The sequence below is a fragment of the Vipera ursinii genome (genome assembly GCF_947247035.1).
Source record: "Vipera ursinii genome assembly, chromosome: 1".
Taxonomy (NCBI): domain Eukaryota; kingdom Metazoa; phylum Chordata; class Lepidosauria; order Squamata; family Viperidae; genus Vipera; species Vipera ursinii.
In genome coordinates this window covers 74,455,041-74,476,528 of record NC_139512.1, presented here as the reverse complement: position 1 = coordinate 74,476,528, position 21,488 = coordinate 74,455,041, and the positions used below count along the sequence as shown (strand labels likewise).

The 21,488-nt window shown below is 38.4% G+C and overlaps 1 protein-coding gene across 7 annotated transcripts in view; it reads left to right on the top strand.

The window, feature by feature from the left end:
• Window positions 1-21,488, top strand: part of MADD (MAP kinase activating death domain) — a 117,587-nt gene that overhangs the window by 44,257 nt on the left and 51,842 nt on the right. For 4 of the 7 annotated variants that reach the window (XM_083349013.1, XM_083349010.1, XM_083349007.1 and 1 more), the window contains 7 exons: window positions 4,072-4,175; window positions 5,499-5,692; window positions 8,200-8,480; window positions 9,366-9,509; window positions 14,240-14,337; window positions 15,550-15,588; window positions 18,518-18,620. In XM_083349013.1, coding sequence (XP_083205139.1) covers window positions 4,072-4,175; window positions 5,499-5,692; window positions 8,200-8,480; window positions 9,366-9,509; window positions 14,240-14,337; window positions 15,550-15,588; window positions 18,518-18,620 — 963 coding nt within the window. The remainder of the gene's footprint in view (window positions 1-4,071; window positions 4,176-5,498; window positions 5,693-8,199; window positions 8,481-9,365; window positions 9,510-14,239; window positions 14,338-15,549; window positions 15,589-18,517; window positions 18,621-21,488) is intronic. The other 3 variants (XM_083349012.1, XM_083349009.1, XM_083349011.1) reach the window with 2 other exon arrangements.

Below are 21,488 nucleotides of genomic sequence, written 5' to 3'. Positions count from 1 at the left end.
GGGCCTAGAGAGCTGTTGGAGGTCTAGCCGATCCGAACCCGACCGGTTGCGGTTAAGAACCTACATTAGGTCTTATCTCGCAGCGATGAGGGTGGCGAGGTGTAACTACTTCTCCACCCTCATCGCGTCCGCAGATAATCGCCTGGCCGCCCTGTTTAGGGTGACTCGCTCACTTCTTAATCAGGAGGTGAGGGAGGATCCCTTGCAGGGTCGTGCCGAGGAATTTAGTCAACATCTGTCGGATAAAATCGCTCGGATTCGGACCGGTTTGGACTCCAACTGGGCAGAGTCTGGCGATCAGGACACGAGCGGTCTTGTCAATGTTACCTGGGAAGAGTTTGATTCTGTGACCCCTGATGAAGTGGACAGGATTATGGGGAGGCTGAGCTCCTCCACATGTTTGTTGGACCCGTGCCCTTCCTGGCTGGTTTATGCAGCTAGGGAGAGGACACGAGGCTGGCTCCAGGCAGTTATATCTGCTTCCTTGAGCGAGGGTTATTTCCCCACCGTCTTGAAGGAGGCGGTGGTGAGACCTCTCCTCAAGAAGCCTGCCTTGGACCCAGCTGTATTGAACAACTTTCGTCCAGTCTCCAACCTTCGCTTCCTTGCGAAGGTTGTTGAGAGTGTGGTGGTGCATCAGCTCCCTCTGGTCCTGGATGAAGCGGATTATTTGGACCCTTACCAATCGGGTTTCAGGCCCGGGTACAGCATGGAGACGGCATTGGTCGCTCTGGTGAATGATCTCTGGAGGGCTCGGGATAGGGGATATTCCTCTGTCCTAGTCCTATTAGACCTCTCGGCGGCTTTCAATACCATCGACCATGGTATCTTGCTGCGGCGTCTCAGGGGATTGGGAGTGGGAGGCACAGTTCTTCAGTGGTTCTCCTCCTATCTCCTGGGACGCTCGCAGTCGGTGTTGGCAGGGGGGCAGAGATCGGCCCCTAGGTCTCTCGTTTGTGGAGTTCTTCAGGGGTCGGTTCTCTCGCCTCTCCTGTTCAACATCTACATGAAACCGCTGGGTGAGATCATTCGTGGTTTTGGAGTTGGGTATCATCAATATGCCGATGATACCCAAGTTTTCTTTTCGACCCCAAACCACCCCAGTGATGTCCCGTTGCCTGGAGGCGGTTCGGGTCTGGATGGGGAGGAACAGACTTCAACTCAACCCTGACAAGACTGAGTGGCTGTACATCCCGGCATCCCGGGACATTCAAAATGTTCCATCTCTTTCTATGGGGGGTGAGCTCTTACCCCCCGTGGATAGGGCTCGCAACTTGGGAGTCCTCCTAGATTCACGGCTTACCCTGGAAGATCATATAGTGGCCGTGACTAGGGGGGCTTTCGCCCAGGTTCGCCTGGTGCGCCAGTTGCGGCCCTATCTGGACCGGGATGCCTTGTGTACGGTCACTCATGCGCTCGTGACCTCTCGCCTTGACTACTGTAATGCTCTCTACATGGGGCTTCCCTTGAAGGCCACTCGGAGGCTCCAACTGGTACAGAATGCGGCCGCGAGAGTTGTCTTGGGAGTTTCCCGGTACTCCCATGTTACACCTTTGCTCCGCGAGCTGCATTGGCTACCAGTTGTCTTCCGGGTGAGGTTCAAGGTCTTGGTTATGATCTTTAAGTCCTTACATGGCATGGGTCCGGGTTACCTCAGGGACCACCTGCTGCTGGCGTCAACTTCCCTCCGCCCAGTACGTGCCCACAGAGAGGGCCTCCTCAGGGTGCCTCCGGTCAGGGAATGCCGACTGGTGGCCCCCAGGGGGAGGGCCTTCTCTGTGGGCGCTCCAGCATTATGGAACCAACTGCCGGTGGAGCTCCGGATGACATCAGACCTCCGAACCTTCCGTCGCGGGTTGAAGACCCACTTATTTGAATTAGCTGGTCTGGCCTGATGGGGGATTATGGGTTTTAAATTTGTGTTTTTAGTATTGTATTATTGTTTTAACTGGGCATTGATTTAATTTCCTTTTAACTTTTGTATCGTTATTTATATATGCCCTGTGAACCACCCTGAGTCCCTAGGGAGAAGGGCGGTATAGAAATCAAATAAAACTAAAACTAAACTAAACATTAACACTTATTTGGGTGTTCAAGTTGCCAAAACCCAGAAGGGGTTTAGCGTCACACAAGAAGATAAGATTGAACAACTATTGCATCACTGCAACACAGAGGATGCTAAACCTGTGAGTACACCCATGCAAACCGATTTTCACAACTTGACACATGAACCGAATCCTGAGTTCAAAGATCAAACACTTTATCGCTCAGTCATTGGGTCGCTGCTGTATATCAGTAGTTGGACTAGACCCGACATTGCACTTAGTGTTAATCTCCTATCATGACACGTAGGCAAAGCAAAACAGTTTCATTGGACATGTGTTAAGAAATTATTGAGATACCTAAAACACACCAAAGACATGAAGTTATTGTTAGAACCTACACATACTGACTATGCAGAGTTATGTTGTTATGCAGATTCATATTGGGCAAGTGATAAGAAATCACGGAAAAGCACTTCAGGTTATATGATGTTTCTAAACGGATGTCCTGTTTACTGGCATGTGCGTAAACAGAATTTTGTTTCTTGTTACTCTACAGAAGCTGAGTATGTTTGTGTTTCTGATGCATGCAATTCCTTAACCTGGTTTGATGCTTTAGTCACAGATATCTGGACACCTCCAATTCGACCGATCACTGTGATGGAAGACAACAAATCTGTGGTTTACATATCCGAGAATCGATTTACAGGTTCCAGGTCCAGACACATTGACATCCGTTATCAAAACATAAGACAAGTAGTTAAACAAGGTTTTGTGAAACTGCAGTATGTGCCTACACGTGATTAGATTGCTGATATGTTAAACAAACCACTACCTGCAGCCCAACACGAGTATCTGCGTGAGAAGATGTGCCTTACCTGAATCTTCGCTTTGCTGATGAAAGAAGGGGATGTCACTGCATGTTTTTTTTAGTTCGTCCGAAAAGCTCATTTCTAATTGTACATCTCTTTCTGCTTTGCACCTGTGTTGATAACTTATCTGGTAACCATAGTGAATGTCATGTGGTCTAGCCATGTTATGATTTAGCTTTGCTGTATGCGCAAGCGTAAAAAAGTTTTCCTAGTTTATATCTTCACCTTTTCTTTTACTGTCTGATGGGATAGGATGTGGTCAGTTAGCTTTCTTTGTTTATATATATTTTTCTTTGTTAATTAAAGGTTTTAATAGAATATGCGTCGGGTTTTGTTTTCCTTCACCCACACACATCATGCATCATCTGGAGCACGGTCCGTCGCCCTCTGACAGGCAGAATTATGCCTTGACAATTTTTTTACTTTTTGTTTCTGGAGGAATGTAGCATGAGGTTACGTGGCCTTTGGAAACAGCTCTTTAAAAGGCAAAAAGCTCCATGGCCATCTATGTCCTTATCTGGTTAAGTAGTGAACATGGATATCACTTCCTGAGAATTGCCAATTTGAAAAATGTACTCGAACATCAGTAGTTTTGGCAAGTAAGTTCTCCAGAAATGTAGTAGTTGCACATAATAGCTTCCTATTTAGGGCATTCCATCCTTTTGTGACACTGCTTGATAAATTGAAGATGCTTTCAGGATACAGGAGAAAATGTTATTTTCTATTCTCTGAGTTGTCCTGGGCATTCCTCTTTCTCTGTCTTGCTTGCAGAATTGGAACATGTTTTCTACCTGTGCCATACATGTGGCAGTGATTTATATTAGGAATTCCTCCACTGTTTCCTTTTACCACTGGGGTTTCTTCTTACTGCCTGTTTATTCCCACACAATTTTTAATTTCGCCATAGAACTTAGTTTTGCTCATCCTTTCAGTGGTTTCCATTGCCATAGGGTTGAGAAAAACCTGGTCTTCCAGGCTGGTCTGGAAGGCAGGACAGATCCTCCTGCTGCAGTGATAATTCAAGACTGAAACCTGGCTATTAGTGGCAGAAGAGGTACCTGGCCAAATAACTAAGGGTATAAACATTCATGGTAAAAAAAATTCTGCTAAATCTCTTGTGTAATTTTTTTCTACTTTTTTCCCCCTCTTTGCAATAGTGGGAGTGATAGTGTGGACTATGATGACTCCAGCTCTTCTTATTCATCCCTTGGTGACTTTGTTAGTGAAATGATGAAATGTGATATCAATGGTGATACTCCAAGTAAGTACCCTTGATCTGTAATGTGTTTGTTCTGGATATAGTTTTAGGGTTTAGGCTGATTTCATTGCTTTGAAAGAGACCTTTCATCTCAGCAACCAACTGGAATCTTGCCAGGATTATGGAGAGTATTTTGTTTCTTTGTTGTGTTTATTTTGCTTGGAGAAGAATGGAATGGAATGGAATAATAGAATAATGGAGAGTAAGGATTGGAAGGGATCTTAGAGATTTAGGTTAATTCCCTGCCCACTGCAGAAATCTATTACTGTAGCATCACTGACAGATAGCCACTCATCATTTAAATAAACACTTCCAGTGAAAAAGAGTCTTACATATCCCAAGGAGGTCTTTTTCATTACTGAATAGCTTTTACTGTTTCAAAATGTTTCCTAATGTCTAACCAGAATCTGAATCTTTATCATTTAAACCATTGTTCTTTGCTTGTCTTCTGGAGCAACTTTGAAAAAACCTGCTATATTTTTTATTTTGCAGTCTTCAGGTACTTGAAGAGAGTTATCACGTCCCCCCACAGTCTTTTCTTCTCCAGACCTCTAACTTACAACATTCTTCTTCTAAAACTCTTTATTATCCATACTCTAGTTTGTTAATGTATTTGCTAGAATGTGCCTAGAACTGGAGATAATATTCCAGATGTGGTCTCACCAATACAGAATACAAAGAATTAATGTCTATATGCAAACTTGTAATGTCCAAATCAACAAACTACATTACAGTCATGGTGCTTTAAAAACACAGTATTATTTGGTATGCTGTATGAATCCAGCCAGTTTATTCAGCAAAAATTGATTAAATTAACGTTCATGTTCTATCCATTAGGAATGCCAGTATGTAAGGCCCATAGTCATTCTAGAAAAGAAAATTATGCAGGAGGCTAATATTACATCCTGCAGTTTATGTGTAGCATCTTTTTTCCTTAAAAAGCTGAAGTTTGTGACTTGCTTCAAACAATATTTTCTTCTTCTACAGATAATGTTACATCCAGAAGTACCCTTTAGCAACTCTGTCTAAAATCAGTTACCTCATATTCTGACTAGCTTCTTTATTATTCACAGTCATACTTTCTTAACCCAGATTACGTTTCATCTCATTCTATTCCAAAATGTTAAGCATACATTTATTTAGGAATTCCACACATTGTGATTCATGGGAAAAAGAAGAATATAAATTACCCACACATTTTTTGTCTACTATTCATATGGAATCTGTCTTCCTATAATTTTAATAATTTAATGAGTAATTTTCTTGAATTGCTTGTTGACTCGGCCACTATAGATTTATGTCTATATATTCTAATGTCTCTTGCAGATGTGGACCCACTAACTCATGCAGCTTTGGGTGATGCAAGTGAAGTGGAGTTTGATGATTTCCAGGAGTACTCAGCAGATATGGATGAACAGGCTCCAGACAGTGAGAATTCCCAAGATAATAACCAACCTCGGTCAAGTTCAAGCACTACAGCCAGCAGTAGTCCTAGCACTGTTATCCATGGGGTGAATCATGTATGTAATAGAGTAGATGGTAAAAGAAACATAAGCCGTTGAAAGGAGCAAATAATTATAATTATGACAGTTTAAGTAGTAGTCAGTGGGATGTCTAGTAACTTTCTGCTGAAATGGGATAGTGGAATTTCAGTATTCCTCACAGGTGCTTAAAAACTGTTCATTGTTTATAATTTCAAGAAATTACTGCCTTTCATCAGTCTGTGATTATTCATCAGTAGCTGGAGCTTTAGAGGAAAAAGCCCTTATTAACTGCCATATCATTAGAGTGAGTGCCTGTTACTCGTCCCAGCTTCTGCCAACCTAGCAGTTCGAAAGCACGTAAAAATGCAAGTAGAAAAATAGGGACCACTACGGTGGGAAGGTAACAGTGTTCCGTGCGCCTTTGGTGTCTAGTCATGCCGGCCACATGACCACGGAGACGTCCTCGGACAAACGCTGGCTCTTCGGCTTTGAAACAGAGAAGAGCACTGGCCCCTAGAGTTGGAAACGACTAGCACGCATGTGTGGGTAAACCTTTACCTTTACCTTATCATTAGATATGGAAACAAATATTTTTAAAAGTGAAAAGGGGTTTGCAAGCCATAGGAACTGCATAAAAAGAAAGAAAAAGCAGGGAATTATCTGGATTCAGTTTTTAAAATCCTAATAGCAGGAGATTGCAGAACATTATGAGATGAGAGGACCAATTTGGTGTAGTGGTTTTGGCATCAGGCCAGAAACTGGGAGACCGTAAGCTCCAGCCTTGCCTTTTAGGCATGAAGCCAGTTAGATCATCTTGGGCCAGTCATTCTCTCTTAGCCCTAGGAAAGAGGGCAAACCACTTCTGAAAATATTGCCAAGAAAACTAGGCCAGGTGACAGAACAGTCACTTAGGTCAGATGGCCAATGTAAAAATTTGCTTAACAAAAGAAATATTAACTCGAAGGCACAATAATAAAAAAATGAAATTTACAGGAATGTATTGTTAGGCATATAGGAAAGGTCTCCATGGTACTTCTGTTTGGTGGAATGTACCCTTCTTTGCTTGAGGATTGAACTATATCAGACATGTCAAACACAAGGCCCGGGGGCCGGATCCGGCCCGCGAAGTGGTTTCATGTGGCCCGCAAAGCCATCCTGGAAACAGGGAACAGCCCCCACTGCCTTGGCCCTGGCCCAGAGACCCTCCTCCTGCCAGAGACCCTCAGATCTGTCCCACTCCTGCCCAGGCCCCCATAGGCACCCTTGATGCGAATGATGTAGAGCTGGCCACGCCCACCCAGTAGGCCATACGCACTCTAGCCATGCCCACCCAGTAGGCCACGCCCACTTTGGCCATACCCACCCGGCCCCCTGAGGGCAACCGCAATGCTGATGTGGCCCTCAATGAAATTGAGTTTGACACCCCTGAACTATATGGTCTTAAAATGCAATAAATAAATGATTAAAAAATCAAGTTACATGTTTAACTGAACGGTACATACTACTTTCAGCATTTGAAAGACTGTAATAATTTTAGTTGGTTTTGCTTAAACCACTTTACTTAAAATTTAGGATAGCACTGAGCCAGGATAGTGATTAAAAATGAGTAGAAATATTTGAGGCAGTGTTAAAAATACTAGAAATTGAATGAACATTGTAATATAGTACCAGCGAAGTTTATTCTTATATGCTCTATTTAGTAAACTCAATAATCACAAACTGAAACTGTGGCACAGCTATCCAGAATAGCTCAAGCGTGGCTTTTGTTCATTTCCCTCCAGCCTGCTGCCTGTGGCTTCTGCCTGCAACTGTCATCTCCATTATTACTGAATCAAACTTAAAATAACCCAGTTATTTTTTAGTTTTGTTTTTATTGTAAGCAGGAAATATTAGATGTTGTGCTAAGCCCACAAATATCAATTGGATTCAGCAAGCTGTTTGGAGAGGCACAGAAGAACCTGTTAAGGCAAATTCACAGAGTCATTGTATAGTTCAGGGGTCGGCAACCTCGGCTCTTTTATGACTCGTGGACTTCAACTCCCAGAATTCCTGAGCCAGCATAGCTGGCTCAGGAATTCTGGGAGTTAAAGTCCACGAGTCATAAAAGAGCCGAGGTTGCCGACCCCTGGTATAGTTAAAATTACATCCAGTATATTGCTGGTATTACATAATAATTCTTTCTGTAATATTTCAAATATTGTCCTAAAAATTTTTAGTCATGATTTCCTTAATGAATATGGTTAAATTTTTTTATCTGAATATATCCACAGAAAATAATATTTACAATGAAGCAACTACTTATATTATTATTAAATATAGGCATCAAATGGCAAATAAATTATCCTAACAGTGTTCATGTAATAAAACTTAATTTAGCAGAAACAGTGATAGAAGTCAGTAGAACGTTTGATGTTAACTTTTACTTTGTCAGTAGTAAAATGATAAACTACTTTTATCATTTTAAACTGTGATAAAATAGTTTATCATCAACTATTACAGAAATCTTTAGCTGTAAACAAATTCATGTCTTGTTCTCTGTATAGGAATCAGCTGATTCAGCAGAGGTAGAAGAGAAGATGCTAGCTGGATTTTCAAATCACCTTTCCAGCTTGCCTTTACAGCCAAATTTTCCCAAGGTGACTGTGGATCATCGGGAAAGCGAGAGTCCTTCATTCAGCTTCAGCTCCGCAGAAGGAATGGTGAAGAAACGAGAGTATGATAATCCATACTTTGAACCACAGTATGGATTCCCAACAGAAGAGGAAGAAGATGAGCAGGAAGAAAGTTATACTCCAAAGTTCAATCAGAATCTCAATGCCAACAGGTGAGAATTGCTATATCCAACATTGGTTTTTAAAGTTAATTTGGTCCTTTTTGTGTGGTATTATCCATTGTGTAAGAAATTTTCTGCAATTCAGCTATATTCTTAATACTGGATTAATAGTATTCTTCTTTACCTAAAAGAATATATAAAGAATATTCCTTTACCTAAAGGAATATTTATGTCCCACATGAAAGATGCCAAAACCAGTATGTAGGCTTCTTAGGGTGCAGCCTTTTCTGGGTATGTTCCATGTGATAATTATTCATTAGGATGGGACAAAAGTAGCATAGAAAGAAAAAAGTTATATAATTGTCCATGAAATTTGTATTAATCTCATATGCTTCTCCATATCTACGGCATATGAAAAATAGAGAGGAAAATCTATAGATTACTTTAGTGGACCCTCTGGTACTTAGAATCTGTAGAACCAAATGACCCATTTCAAAAGATTTGCACAGTAGGGAAAGATGGCCTTATTTCTTTCTCTTGTTTGGTATATTTGGGAGAGAAAATGAAATTAAAGCCTCTTCATACTGGTTAGCTGCAAAAGGTGGGTGACGGATTTGGGTTTGTGGAATACTGAGAAAGCTGCTGAGGGTTTTAAACAATCTAAGCAGTATGGTTTACCCATGTGTACTACAATAAATTTGCCTTATTTCTCATACAATTCTGTGTCTATTTTCAGTTATTTATTCATTTAACCAAATGAATAATTAATGAATTTAATACCCATGACAGCCGTGGTCTGTAGAATAAATGTTGCCTTGTGTGATGATTTAATAATTTAATGTGACCCTGCCATAGAAGTTTGCGATAATGACATTTCCCAATTTCTACTATGGCCATAGATACAAATAATGTGTTTTTTTTCCTATTCTTTTCAAGGCCTCCAAAACCTTTGCGTCCTAATAGTTTAAAGCTGGGTAATGACTCTGATGCAGAATCGGATTCGCATGCCAGTTCCCCAAATTCTACAGTCTCCAACAACAGCAGTGAAGGTTTTGGGGGTATTATGTCTTTTGCCAGTAGGTATTCTTATTTCTTGCACACTGATTTAAATAATAGGTGGGAAGGAGAATAATAGGCAGGAAGATTAGGTGGAAAAGAGACTCAAAGGAAAAAAACGCTACTGTGGCAAGCATGTTATTAATTCTAGGTACCGCGAAAGTCATAGATCTGATTATTGCTGAATATGTGGCTTTTATAAAACCAGGAGAGGTGCATAAAAGAATAAAAGATGACATTATTTTGTGGAAAAGAATAATGATGGAATAATAAAAAAGAATAATGACAGACTTTACCCAAAGGTTAGCTTGGGTAGCAGATCTTGGAAAAAATGGCATCTGTAGACTGGGTCAAGCAACTCAAAGGGCAGGTGGGAAAACGACAAATTTCACTCAGGAAATCTGGATTGCAGAAAAGGAAGGCCTATCCAGGCAGGACCCAAGGAGAACCTGTGTACCTCAACAGTTGGTATTCATAAGTATGTTACTATGGCCACTGCCTCTGAAAATATATAATTATCCTGTCTGTCTATTAGCCATCATTATGATTTAGGGAATTTAGCATTTACGTATTACTTCTGAAGTCATAGTTTCTAGAACAATTAACATACATTATTGTATGATCTGATATTGAGAAGAAAGAGGGGTGCTCCAGCAATTGGGGAATGATGACGTTCGTCCCGTTCGATCTGGGAATTCCCTCTAACCTGAAAGGAGAAAGGCTGGCCCCACCTCAGTAACCAGCCCAAGCTACTTGCAGCCAAAGTCCACAGTTACTCACCAGAACATCGGTGAACAGTATGCTGAAACTGGGTGAGAAATTTGATGATCTCTCTCCTCTATATCCTGAATTTTTGGAAAAGATACCCCAAAAAGCAAAAAAGCCTCCAAAGGTGAAAAGTAGGGGGAGCTTAGCCCCACCCTCCCATGGAAGGAAGCAGCGAATTAAATTATTAAGGGGGACAGAAACATACTGTTGCTGACATCTAGTGGTGGAAGAGAATATATAACTTTAGCTGCTTTGTTGTAAGTATTGGCAGGACGCCCAGAATGAGATAACCTACTTCTTTGATCTTTAAAAAGAGCTAAACAAAACATTCTGGGCCAGCCACAATAAACAAAGACTATAATTGCAAAAAAAACCAAACCCATAACTGACCTTCCTGGATGATAAACACCTATTGATTGTGCCTTTAAAGTTGTTTTTAGAGAAAGATTTTTTTTGAGTTTTAGCTATCATGGAATCTCAGGAACTTGCAAAAAGAACTTGTCAAGAAAAACCAAATACTTTCCAGGAGGAAATGCTCGCTATGTTGCAACTAATCCAAACAACAATGGCTCTATACCACAATGAAATTAAAAACAAGTTTGATGACCTAAATCAGGGGTAGGCAACCTTGTCTCTTTTATGACTCATGGACTTCAATTCCCAGAATTCCTGAGCCATCTGGCTCAGGAATTCTGGGAGTTGAAGTCCATGAGTCATAAAAGAGACAAGGTTGCCTACCCCTGACCTAAATGGATATATCTCTACATTAACCTCACAGCATAAGAATTTTCAGAAAATGAAAGAATCTATCAATGGAAGAGATTGTGATTTAACACAGATGGAGGAAAACATACAAGACGTGACTGAAGCACCAAAACTGGAAAAGGTAGTCCACACCCCAGAATCACAAAAAAAACTGAAGATAAGAAGAAAAGCCTGAGAAAATGGATCACAGAGATACTAAAAAACCTACAACTTGAGAGACCAGAAAAGATAAAAGAAATCAACATCTTACCTGATCTGCCTCTACTGTTCTTAACAACATCCACAAGAAAATGGCAAGACTTTTTAATTAAGTGGAATAGATGGATGAAGAAAGCTGTTTGGCAAAAGAAAAAGATTAAAATCAGATCCAAGGGATCAGAAGATTGGACCTATCAGAAACAATTTTTAAAGATTAAGCATTTGTTTGAATATGGTTAAAATAAATATGGACTACTCAGTCAGAAACCATTGAATGGAATAGAGTTAAAAGGTATTTTTTTAATGATATGAGAAATGTAACTGTCTTATCAGATGCAATTTTTAAAGATTGTATCTGAATGTGGTTAGAATATAACATGGATTACTTAATTAGTAAATATCGAATGGAATAGATTTAAAAATGAAAAAATGGGGGATATAAATGAATTTTAGTTTGAGAGAGATATGTTTTTCTTTTTCATCTTTCTTATTCTGAATAGTATTGTATTTTTTTTAATGATATGAGAAATGTAATTGTTGGGAGGATTATTGTGAGGGAAACAGCTTAGATATTTAACCGTAAATCAATTTTGAGAAAATTTTAACAGATAAAAATGATTTCAATTTTGTGGGGAAAAAGTCTAAACGAGAGTGTTGAAAACAGGACATATAACACAATCAAAAGGAATAATTAGAAAAGAAGTTCTATATTGATGCTATTACCAATTGAATAAAAGTTAAAAAAATGTTTATATTTAACCTCTTTGTTACTAAAACATTAAGAACTGTATTAACCTAATGTTTGCAAAAGAGAACAATATGGAAAGAAGAGAAAATCAAGGAAAGCTGTTACGTAGGGTACGATATGATAGAAATTGACTATTATTGATTGTTGTGAAATGTGAACACAGACAACATGCTCTGGAGTTCTCAGATACATTTAACAGAACTTTTGCTGGATAGTAATTCCATATGTGGGATATTGTCATATGTCTTTGGCCAGCTTTGAAACTGAAATTCTCTCTTGAGATGACCATCAAGCAATCACAGATATTCCATTTCTAGTAAACAGTTAATTTCCTTTCCTATTAAGAGCCATTTGAACATGATAATATGTGGGGAAGAAGATAGTACCATTGGCTTGTCCCTCCTCTCCCTAGTGATTCTTAGATGTATTTGCTATATATCTTGCTTATTTTGATTAGCTGTGTTTTTCAAATGAAGCTTGCATATTACTTTCTAAGGAGAAGCACAGTTTGATTTGAATTATTGTGTGAATAAAATTATTTTATTTATTTATTTATTTTATTAAATTTGTATACCGCCCTTCTCCCGAGGGACTCAGGGCGGTGAACAGGGCACATATAAATAGAAAATACAAAAATTTTAAAAAAAAATTAAATAATCGCCCAGATAAAACAATAACAATATAAAAATCCATTAAAAAACCCTAACATCCCCCATCAGGCCAGGCCAGCTTGTTCAAATAAATGGGTCTTCAGACCGCGTCAGAAGGAGCGAAGGTCCAGTGCCGTCCGGAGCTCGACCGGCAGCTGGTTCCATAAAGCTGGAGTGCTATAGGTTTTTTTTAGGAGTAGTGGTTTAGCCTGTTTTGGAAGGGATTCGAGAGAGTTCGTGGGCTTGACATTGCGACTCAATACCCAGTCGGCAATATTAGCCAGCGGGGGTTTTGCCCTGGGTTGGTGTGGGAAAAAGACTGGCAGATTTGAATAAAGAACAGGTGTACCTCGTTATATTAAAGTGGGGTTTACTTAGAGTTACATTTACCCTTTGTAAATTGTACAGGAAAGAATGATTTTTTTAAAAAAAATGTGAGTCTGTTGTATCATTTTAATTAGTTACGGTTTGTGGTGGTTGATTGAAAATATTTTTGATCAGTTAACATAAGTTTTTAGAAAATAGTAATGATTCAAGAAAGGGGCTTTTGAGTAGTAGCATCTAGTTGTGGAGTTTCCGCTCTGGCCCCCTCTCAAATATACTCTTAAAAAATGATTGTTAAAAAATTACATTACTCCTGTATACATATAGACACCTTTTTAATAAGATGCCACTAAGTTACAACAATTTCTTTTAAATATAACAGTGATACAGAAATTTAAATAATTTTTTTAAAGCAAGTAAGTTTCTTTTAACTAACCTTGATCCTGTTTATTGAGTTCTTAATTTTCATCTTATACAAATGATATACAATATTTTCTTAAAGAATGTAAAATTCTTTTTGTCAAATTAAAATAGTTGATTCATGATTAATTACTATACATCAGATATCTGAAAAATGTGATGCAAACAAAAATGGAATTTTCAAAAAATGCATGTATTTATAATTATAAACTAATGAGGCAGAGATGTATAGCAGAGAAAATAAGTGAGGCATTTATTCTCTCTCCTCTTCCTATTGTTATGTGCAAAATGTGCCTGAAATTCTTCTGACCAAAAAAAAATATAAGAGAGAGAATCTGCTATCCTAAGTAATCCTAAGTAAAAGAAAAAGGACTTTGCATAACTTTGTGCATTTAACAAGTAGGTTATAAAATTGAAATAGAAAGTATGTTCCTGAAATATTCTTCTATGTTTTAGTATTAGTTTTGAGAGTAATGTCCCACTGATGGCCTTCTGTTGATTATAATTTATATTTTTAAAAGATGCATATTAAATATGAAGATGACAGCCAGTTTGCTATGGTAGTTAAGGCATCTGGCTAGAAACTAGGAGAAGTGAGTTCTAGTCTTGCCTTAGGCACAAAAGCAGCTGGGTGACCTTGGACCAGTCACTTTTTCCCAGTCTTAGGAAAACCACTTCTGAAAACCTTGCCAAGAAAATTTCAAGAATCAGACATGATTGAATGGAAAGAAAAAATTGTGAAGATGCATATTAGTTACTTCCTAATCTGAGAAAGACAGCGATGAGCTCACATATAAATAGCTGAATAAATAGCCAAATGAAATAAATATAAATAGCTGAATAAATAGCCGAATGAAATATTTTCTTTTTATTACAGGTAGCCTGTACAAAAACCACAGCACAAGCTTTAGTCTCTCCAATTTAGCACTTCCAACCAAAGCTGTGAGAGACAAAACCACTCCATTTCCTAGTCTGAAAGGTAATTGTTTTTGTTGCCAGTTAATGCTTTCATAACTGATTGCCAAATAGTCACATATCTTCTTCCTCAAATATGTTTTGTGAAACAGGACAATGAGAAAATAAGAATCCCGAATGGTAATGCTTCGGATGTTTTTCCAATATCTATTCATGGCATGTATAGAGTAAACATTGGAATGGCAGTGACCATTGAAATATACTTAGTGGGGCTTTGTTCATATATCTTTTTACCCTGCTAACGTTTTATTAAGTATTATATCAGTCATGTGGAACACTAATACGGGAGAGATGTTTCAGCAGCCTTCACATAAACTAACTTTTAATGACCTCTACATATAAATGTTTGCTAGATGGGAAATTAACTTGAAAGTGAATATATTAATAATCTTTCTCTTGGGAGCAGTTGCAGTTAATTAAGCTGGATGCAGAGGTGTCCACAACAAGTCATATTGATGCAAAAATAATGACACATGGCAATACAGGTGATCCTTGACTGATGACCCCAATTGGGACGTGAATTTCTGTTGTAAGTTGTTGCTGTCATAAGTCAAGTGAAATTCGATTTTATGACCATTTTTAATGATGGTGGTTGAGTAAACACCACAGTCTTCCAAATGGGTGGTTTTTGCTGGAAGCCAACAATAAAGCTTACAAATCATGATCGCATGACCGCAAGACACGCAGTTGATCATAAATGCGAACCAGTTGCCAATACCTGAACAGTGAGCACATGAACATCAGGGTGGTGCGATGATCATTAGTGTGAGGACTGGACTTTTTTCAGCACGGTCATAACTTTGAAAGGTTGCTAAACCAAAAGTTATAAGTCAAGGACTAGCTATATTGTGTGATAAATCCAATTCTCTTGTACTTGCATCCCAATTTGTGGCCAAAATTCTTAGGACACAGTATTTGTGTCATAGCCTGATATTTCCTGTGGATAGTGGTGGCTGAACCTTTCAGTAATTTGAAGAATGAAGAATAAATACAGGTTGTAGAAGTTACTGTTATTTTATATATACAGTCAATACTAGTCAAATTTACCAATGAACCTAAGCCTTATCATTTTTTTTGTACATGAACTTTTTAGTTGCTCAACTAGAAGGAGGCTTTGTTTTTTCAGTTCTTGTATATGATTAGAAAACTTATTTTTTTTCTTTGTAATAAGTTGATTTTATTTATTTCTTCCCCTTCTCCATTTTCATCGGTAAAGATTACTTTAATCTGGAAGTGGGAAGGGATATGGATAAAGGTTGGTATAATGTCTTGCTAACATTTGACCTTTTAATGATAAAGGCCAAAAGTTGGTTTTCTGTTGCTGCCTTAAAGTTTGCTTTGGATAGCATAACTTTCTTTCTTGGGTGTGTGTGTTTATGTAAAATATACATCCCCAAATGATTGGGAGCTGCCCAAAGTTTGATATAAGATGGACGGCTATATAAATGTTTTAAATAAATAAAATAGTAACTGAAAAGGAATGTGAGTACTCTAAAGTTTCTGCATGATATCTTACAATGTTTCCATCCGCTTACTTTCTAATGAGCATATTTTTCTATCGCTCACATTTCTCTGTTAGCTAAATCTAATATTAATAACACACATTGGAAGAAAACAGTGATGGGTGATTCCATTTCTTTTCATGTTTTTTGTCACATTTTCTGCCGTTGATCATTTTTTAACAATTCCTGTTCAGTGTGATCTCTCGTTCTGTGTTACACCAATGATATTTTTAACCTTTGGAGTAGACAGTTTCTTTGCATGTACTTCTGCCTTTTTCATAAATAATATACAAAAAAGGGTTTCCACTTTTTTTGGGTGACTATTAGAATAATATGGGGCTTTTATAAAGATAGCCAGATAAACTTTATCATGAAATACCAGTTTCACAGAAGTTAACGAGGCTAAAAGTAACTAACCCACAATCTAAATATTGACTTTGTTTAGAGTCAGTTTCAAACTCTCAGCTTTCTTTCTCTGGATCATCCACTCAAAATGCATACCGTATTTATTTATTTATTTATTTATTTATTTATTTATTTATTTATTTATTTATTTATTTATTTATTTATTTATCAAATTTAGAAACCGCCATCTCCCTCACACAGGAACTATGCAATCTATCTTGGGCACAGACTCACACTCACATATACAAGAGCTTCTGCAGGGGATATCAGAGAGTCAAGATGGCAGTTGTGACCATGCAAAGAGAACCCTCCTCTTTTTTTTATATACGCATGCATATAAAAAAAGGGCAGGGTTTTAATTTTGTGATTACAACCACCACCTTGACTTTTTTGACCAACCCTGCACAAATGTACATGCACATAGTCAGATGCTTTCTTGCTTTCTCCCACTTCCCTCATTGTCTGTAGCCTTTCCTACTTCCTCCTCAGAACATTCCTCTTCTAGTTCTCCTGCCGCAACTCCCCCCTCCACTTCTTACAAAGCAATGAATTCCACCTTTTCCTCCTCATTTTAGACATGGTTGATGTTTGAACCAGAGGCATTTTAGGGAATAAAAATTGCAAGTGGCTGAAAACCAGCTCTTTACTTTAAATTGCTCCTTTTGCAACTAGATTTTTTAAAAAAAAAAAAAAAGCTTAAGAATTAGCAGGGGAGATAAAGGGTGAAGTAATGCCTACAGATAGCAGTTTATGAGTAAGATGAGTAATGCAGTTAGCAGTTTATGAGTAATGCCTATCCCTCCGTTTACGAGTAGGATGAGTAGATATGAGAGCTATCTTTCTTAAGAGTCATAATAGTAATAGATGGTATTGTAGCAAAGTTAATGTATATGTATATTGAATTTTTAAAACATATTTAACCAAAGGAAAACAATCCTGAATTTAAAATATTGGAATATTGGACAGAAGAGTATTTATGTGCTTCTGTTCCTTTGCTGAATTCTCAACAAATATAATTCTCCCATTTTAGAAATAAACTATTTGTGGAAATAAAATATGCTACCTTTCAGGTAAATAAAGTATTTGAAAAGTTTGCAGTAGATTTGTTCACTAGGTATAGCATCTTATTAGATTCCATTTCTCAATATTTTATTATTCTTTCAAGCAATTTCTTTTAGATTTGGTTTTAATGTACCTTCCTTCATTTTCTTAAAGGAAAGTAATTTCATTTTTGGAACAGAAATATATATATATATATATATTTAATTTTGAATGGAGCACAGAGTTACCTTCTAGATTTCTAATAACTTTAAAATCAGTTTAAGGGCAAGTCTATACTGTAAATGTGAGATAGTTGTATGTTTTTTTAACTTTGAAGAAGGCCCCCAAGGGGCCTTAGAAATTTTGTGGTAAGAGTTAGGGGATTAGGAAATATACTGTATAGCTCCAGCAATGAAATACAGTATACTGTTTAGGGAGTTTTATGTGAAAGTGATGATGTTCAACTATTTTATTTTAATTATTGATAATCTGAAACTTGGTTCAGGAGCAGCACCAGTGCAAATGCTGAATAAAAGATAGGGGATATAGTGTTATGGCCTTCTTGCCCTTCCAAGACTACTGATACTTTTGTTTAGTTGTTTTTACCTCCCACTTCTTGATTATTCTTACAGCACTTAATCAGCAATGAGGGAAGCTACTAATTTAATATAGAAATGGTGGTGATTTTACTAGTATACTACTAATTGTTTATTTTGTGTCCCAGTATTTGGGCTAAATACTATAATGGAGATTATTACTGAAGCTGGGCCAGTAAGCAATGAAGGTGGGTCCTTTGCATCATGAATTGTGCATGACATGCCAATTCCCAGTAAGCATTTTGTGCCTGTCTTTGGGCAACTTTACCACTGATAAGCAAGATTGTGTGTGATCTCTACTACTCACATTCCCATATCGCATTACGCTTTTTCATATGTTGTTGAATCCGAAGATGGTTCTTGTGGCAGAAATGCATGCAGAGCAGCTGAGCTTCTCCTGCTTTTCACCTTCTGCTCTTACTACCATCTTCTCTTTTGTCTCATTCCCATTACTGTTTTCTGCCGATGTATGATGCAGTAATACAAAATATGCTACTGCTTTTTCAAGTTTTTTTTGTACGTTTTTTGTACTTTTAAACAGAATGTTAGTTAATTCCTATATGTCTCATTAGTAGCATTGATGGACTTAAAACATCTTTCTCAGTAAATGTTTTCTCATTCTGCCTCTTTACTTATGCAGGAAACAGGCGAGCACTGGTCGATCAGAAGTCTTCTGTTATAAAGCACAGCCCAACAGTGAAAAGGGAATCTCCTTCACCACAAGGACGAACCAGTAATTCCAGGTAAAAAATTTTAAGGCCCAGCTTGGCAAGTAGCTTCTTTTACATTGCCTAATTTCTGAAGCTTCTGCAACTACTACTGTATCTGCCTTCTCTGTTGAAGTCTGTTGCCTGGAAGAGAGAGAAAATAATAAGGAATGGGATCGTCTGCTATTAACTTTCTGTCAACAGCCACTTGATTCATAATTACATATATTTATTTATTCGCTATTCTTATGGACTGAGAAGTTTACGTATGTTGTCTCCTGGAAGCCACACAAGATAGCCACACAGACAGACAAATGTATGTCCCTAGCTGGCATTTCGAATCATCTTAGTGGTGTACCCGTCATACTGTAATCAAGTCCATCTACCTTGCTGCTAAGTCACCTTCTTTTTCTCTTTCTTTCTATCTTTCTTAGCATTGTATATTTAAAAGATCTAGGTCAGACATGTCAAACACAAGGCCTGGGGGCCGGATCCGGCCCACGAAGTGGTTTCATGCGGCCCGCGAAGCCATCCTGGAAACAGTGAGGGAACGGCCCCCACTGCCTTGGCCCTGGCCCAGAGACCCTCCTTCTGTCAGAGACCCCCAGATCTGTCCCACTCCTGCCCAGGCCCCCATAGGCACCCTTGATGCGAACGATGTAGAGCTGGCCACGCCCACCCAGTAGGCCATATGCACTCTGGCCACACCCACCCAGTAGGCCATGCCCACCCTGGCCACGCCCACCCGGCCCCCTGAGGGCAACCGCAATGCTGATGCGGCCCTCAATGAAATTGAGTTTGACACCCCTGATCTAGGTCTTCTCATAATATGTCCAAATATGGTAATCTTCAGCCTGGTCATTTGCACCTTGATGAAAACTCTGGATTGATTTATTTTGTGATCTTTTGTTTTCTTGTCTACCCATGATATTCTCAAGCTCTCACAATGAGTTTTCTCATTTTGAACTCAAAGTTCAAAATACTGCTTCTTCAAAATACAACTTAAACTGGCCTTGAATATTATAGGAAGAACTATTATCTGCATGATTCTGACTTTCGTAGGAATAGACACATCGTGATATCTAAGTATCGTTTGCTATCCTGCAGAGTGCTAATCTGCAGTATATTTCTTAATTGCTGGTTTCTTTATTGAAATAAAGCACCCATTGCCTTTTGGAGGGATATTTTTTTTGTTTTTTCAGTTATCCAGTGTACACCTGAATAATGTCTCTATTTCCTCATTCTTTTCATAAAACCAGCTTGAATATCAAGCATCTTCTTTTCTGTGAAGGGCTCTTAATTTGTAGTCATATGCATTATTTTTCTAGCATGTGAAATATTGTACAATAGTTTGTGTCAGCCGTTAACTCTCTTTGCTATTGGGATGCAGACTGATCTCTTCCAATTTATTGGCCAATATATTGTTCTCCAGATTAACTAGTATAGTTTGGTTAGAAGCTTTACAGTTTCTTTTTCTGTTACTTGTCATACGCAAACAATTTCTGTAACCCTTTGATCTGGTAATGACTGGAATGCTGATTGATTTCATCTTCTAGCATTGGAGGCTTTTCTAAGTAGGGAATATAATATTGTGCAAACAGGTTGGCTTTGTTCTTCCACTTTAGCTTGACTTGGAATGTCAGCATGAACAGTTTGTGATTGTTTCACAGTTATTGACCACATCTTTACTGTCATTACAGCTCTTCCATTTCCTTGTATCAATACCATGATTGTTTTGCGTTTTGTGTACTTTACCTGGTAATGTCCATATGCACAGGTATTGTTGTGGTTGTTAGAAGACTGTTAGCAGTGAAGAAAACACTACATTGGCAGAAGCCTATGAGTCATTCTCTTCCTTTATTTCTGTTTCTTAGACCATGCAATTGAACTACACTTCTTTAATTTTAACATTCTAATGTCCAAACGCAAGCAGTCTATCTTTCTTGCAAATGTTGCCATTTTCAGATTAAACTTGACTGTACTCCTTGCCATCCTTCTGTTCTTCTGCATCAGTGGTTCAAGCACATATTTGTATAACTAATTAAAGGGCTGTCCATGAAGACTAATTGAAGAGCCTTGGTGGAGCAGTGGGCTAATGCCTCCTTAAGTAACACCAGCTGCCTGCAATTATTGCAGGTTCGCATCCCACCAGGCTCAAGGTTGACTCAGCCTTCCATCCTTCCGAGGTAGGTAAAATGAGGACCCAGATTGTTGGGGGCAATAAGCTGACTTTGTAATAATGCCGCTTGGGGGGGGCAAAGCCCTAATAAGCAGGCATATACATAGAATGAAGGCTATTGCTAAGCACATTTGATTTGTGCTTAGATTGTAAGCCGCCCTGAGTCTTCGGAGAAGGGCGGAATATAAATGGGATTAAAATAAAAAAAATAATATTATTCTATTATTAACTACATTGACATGAGTTTTATCTTTGCATATCCTTCTTGACTATAAAAGCAACGCTGTTGCTTTTTTGTTTTTCCTGTCTTGAGTAGTGAAGCAGTGTGATCTTTTGATCAAAAATTTCCAGTATCCGATTCATTTCAATTGGCCAAAAATTTCATTATTCAGCTTAATCTCATCTTTCATTGTGTTGAGCTTTCACATATTTATGCTTTTTATGTTCCGGATTTACACTTTAATTCTTTCTTTGCAGTTTTATATTTTCTTTTCCTGCATGGCAGCATCAGCAACTAGACTTCCTCAAGGCTTTAATCTAGTCATGTTAAAAAAACCCATTAGTACTGTGAAAGATCTTCAACTGTTCTTCAGTAGACTGTTGAGTGCTATCCAACCTGAGGAGCCTGATTATATGACAAGATCTAGTCAGTCATTTTATATTGTCTATCCATGTGACTTTCTTGCTAAAATATAAGGATAGTTTGACATTGCCTTCTGCACATG